This window comes from Sphaeroforma arctica (assembly GCF_001186125.1).
Source record: "Sphaeroforma arctica JP610 unplaced genomic scaffold supercont1.2150, whole genome shotgun sequence".
NCBI classification, from domain to species: Eukaryota; class Ichthyosporea; order Ichthyophonida; genus Sphaeroforma; species Sphaeroforma arctica.
This window is the reverse complement of record NW_014038408.1, coordinates 5,093-8,425: the sequence shown is the minus strand read 5'-3', so window position 1 is coordinate 8,425 and position 3,333 is coordinate 5,093. Positions and strand designations below refer to the sequence as shown.

General features: G+C 42.1%; 1 protein-coding gene across 1 annotated transcript in view; it reads left to right on the top strand.

The window, feature by feature from the left end:
* Nucleotides 1–137: 137 nt before the first annotated feature.
* Nucleotides 138–3,333, top strand: part of SARC_12216 (hypothetical protein) — a gene marked incomplete at both ends in the record, with an annotated part of 8,118 nt that continues 4,922 nt past the window's right edge. Inside the window, 5 exons of the mRNA XM_014293682.1 lie at nt 138–265; nt 739–873; nt 1,538–1,645; nt 1,859–1,963; nt 2,752–2,856. Coding sequence (XP_014149157.1) covers nt 138–265; nt 739–873; nt 1,538–1,645; nt 1,859–1,963; nt 2,752–2,856 — 581 coding nt within the window. The remainder of the gene's footprint in view (nt 266–738; nt 874–1,537; nt 1,646–1,858; nt 1,964–2,751; nt 2,857–3,333) is intronic.

Sequence of the window (3,333 nt, the reverse complement as noted above, 5' to 3'; positions counted from 1 at the left end):
AGGAATAATTCCATCACCTTGCGATAGCTTTTTTATCGTACATCCCTTTGCGTGCTTGATTCTCTTTTGCGCGTGTATCGGTTCGCTCCCCTTCTATTTTCGGCCCTGCAATAACTATATCGTACAAAATTATATTAGGTCAAAGTTCGACGACCTATCAACACGAGCACTGTTTTTCACGGAGGCGTTGCAGTGTGTGATAAACTGGTGGAGCACGGGCACCAATAGTCAAGAGGACTACCATCTATGGCACAAGCAAACAGAGGTAGGTATCTTGATGGAAAAGCAAGTGTTGTTTTTTAAACGTCTGTGATCTTACATGCAGCGGCTTCGGCGTTTGTTTCGTATCCCGATGTATTGTGACGGTCGTTGCCTTAAGCAAAGATAGACTATACACTCGTACGAAATCCAGTTACAAGGATTGAGAGACACATACCCGCTGGACCCTTCCGTTGCAATAATGTGTGCATCTGTCAAAGAGAGTGTCCAATATTGAAACGCTCAGTATAAACACACAATACACGTGGTAAGTGTACGTGTCAGTTTTATGTTCTATTTCTGTTATGAACGAATGCTACAACTAAGAAGGTAGACGGGGCAATGTGTGGATATTGCACAACTTGAGTTGTCACTCATTGGAGACACTTGTTCGACATCTCATCTTCGTCCCTCCCTTTGGTTTGTTCTGTATACCTACCACGTGCTCGAACATGTGCTCCTCCGCCGGCACGTGGACAGATGATGGACAAGCTCATCCTGGCACACACATGTGTGGCACTGCGAGACTCGGAGCATCTACACATATACAAAAGCCTCTGGACACACGACGTTACCGTGTGCAAAGAGTGCTGCGATGCATACCACCTCTCCAGGGTAAGTAGTACCCAGCACAAACATATATGTGACAATTGATATCAAGCACAAACATATGTGTGACAATTGATATCAAGCACAAACGTATATGTGACAATTGATATCAAGCACAAACGTATATGTGACAATTGATATCAAGCACAAACGTATATGTGACAATTGATATCAAGCACAAACGTATATGTGACAATTGATATCAAACACAAACGTATATGTGACAATTGATAGGGTGATGTGGTAGCAAGCACTGCGGACTGACGATGGCGACGTATGTGTGATGAGTTGCTTTGAATACATGTACATGTACTTATGCGTATGCCAGTCAGAAGTATGCCGAAACGCCGCCAAAACGTGTGAGGTGAACGAACGTGCTCACTGTGCATGAGCCACGCATAGAGAGTGGTGAATGTATGTAATAGTGGCTGTATAACACCGTGGTTTGGTGTAAGATACTGTCAGTATGCACTTGTTGCAAGACGCATCATGGGTGGTGTACGTTAGTGTGCTACACCTCTTGGTGCGACGCACAGATATTCCATTTGATCGGCAGGGCCATCGTGTGTGTGGAGTATACTGCACTGGGCAGATATACGTATGCGTTCCGTAAACATTGCCGATCAGGCGTATGCATTAACGGGAATGATGAAAACGTTGATATCGACAGGACAACTGGTACAAGTTGTATTTGGGCAGTGAGGAACTGACGGCGACCGCGTTCAAGGCGATATACGACCAGATGGACACCACTCGTCTGCTGCAGGCTTTCGGCTATGTACGTCGGATGTGTTCTGCTGGGTTTTGCTGGGGTTTTCTGGGTTGTGTTGGGTTTCTGTATCACGCTTACCATGTTTGGCAGCATGTTCAAAAGCCGTTACAGTACCGGTCCTAAATGCCCTTTTGCCCCACCCACCCTTTTTTTTGGACCAGCAAACTTTCTGTGCGACGAGTTTCTGACATCAAATATATCTTCTCGTGCACACCACAGTACGTGCAAACGTCGCAGACGGATAAGTGGGTGCCCATCTACGAGGTGTTGGCTTATCCTGAGCTGCTGGAAACATCGAGCGAACTCAGCGATTCGTTTGCCACCGTATGTTTGCGTCGCATTTGAGAACAACGAATATAGTGAGTGCGATGGACGCGTTTTCTTTAGAATGCGGAAGCAAAGACAAGCATGCCTACGCCTAGACTCTGCTGTCACAGCACTTGCAGTGGTGGTAGGGATGGCTCTGGTTGGATTAGTTCGGATGATGTCATATGTATGGCCTTATGATCAATATTCACTTGATGTGATGCATACGCGGATCATACCAATCATCGTATAAACACCAAACATCATATATTGATATATGTTATCATAATATTAATAATTCTATAATAATATCAATTATATATCAAACATCATATAATAATACAATAACATAATATTATTAATTATATAATAATAATATTGATTATACATGAACCATCATAAAAAAATTCAACATGATAATTTTGATTATATACTAAGTAGTAATATTAATTGTACATCAAAAATCATATATAATACAATAACATGATATTATTGATTACATCAATCATCATATAATATCATAATACATAATATTTTTAATTATATAATAGTAGTATTAATTGAACGTCAAACATCATATAACATAGCAATATTCATTATATATTCACGCAGATCATACCAATCATCGTATAATAGCATCCTGATAATAATGATACATCAAACCCCACACATAATAATATGATAAAACTAACTATGCCTTGACGCGGATTAAATATTATGATAATACTAATTATGCCCTGACGCGGATTAAATAATATGATAATACTAACTATGCCTTGACGCGGATTATACCAACATGTACTCAGATGATCCAAATGTACGACACCTATGAGGTGGATCTGTCCATGCCTGGCTATTCGAGTGGGAAGGGCCTGTTGCTCATCCACCCGAATGACATCGTCAGGAACTGGGTATGCGAGTGGCCGTGTGTTGGTGTTCTATATCACCGTGAAAGGCTTGTGACAGGGTTTTCAGGGTTTCTAAAACCGTGAAAATCTCGTATTTGTAACGGCCCAGTGTGTACCGAGTATGGACATCGTATTATGACAGCAAAGCCCTGACCAATAATCAGCTATACTTCTGGGGTGATATAACGGGATTATGTGGTCACTCATGGACAGGCATATCGTCTGGCGTATAGGTTTGTTAATGGCCAGGCATTTGGAGTGACATCTGGACGCTCTAATGAGGTTGGTATTGTAATAATTAGAGCCGAGACCCCTTTGGCACGTCACATCTTTTGTTCCAGTATACGTAACTGCCCGAGTGTTTGCGGGTTCGGAGGGTATAGTCAATCACTTAGATTGGTTTGATTGGCTACGTTGCTGAAGTGCCAGACCTGCTTGTCAGACAGGGTGTCAGTATCATCAGCCTTACTTGGAAACAAT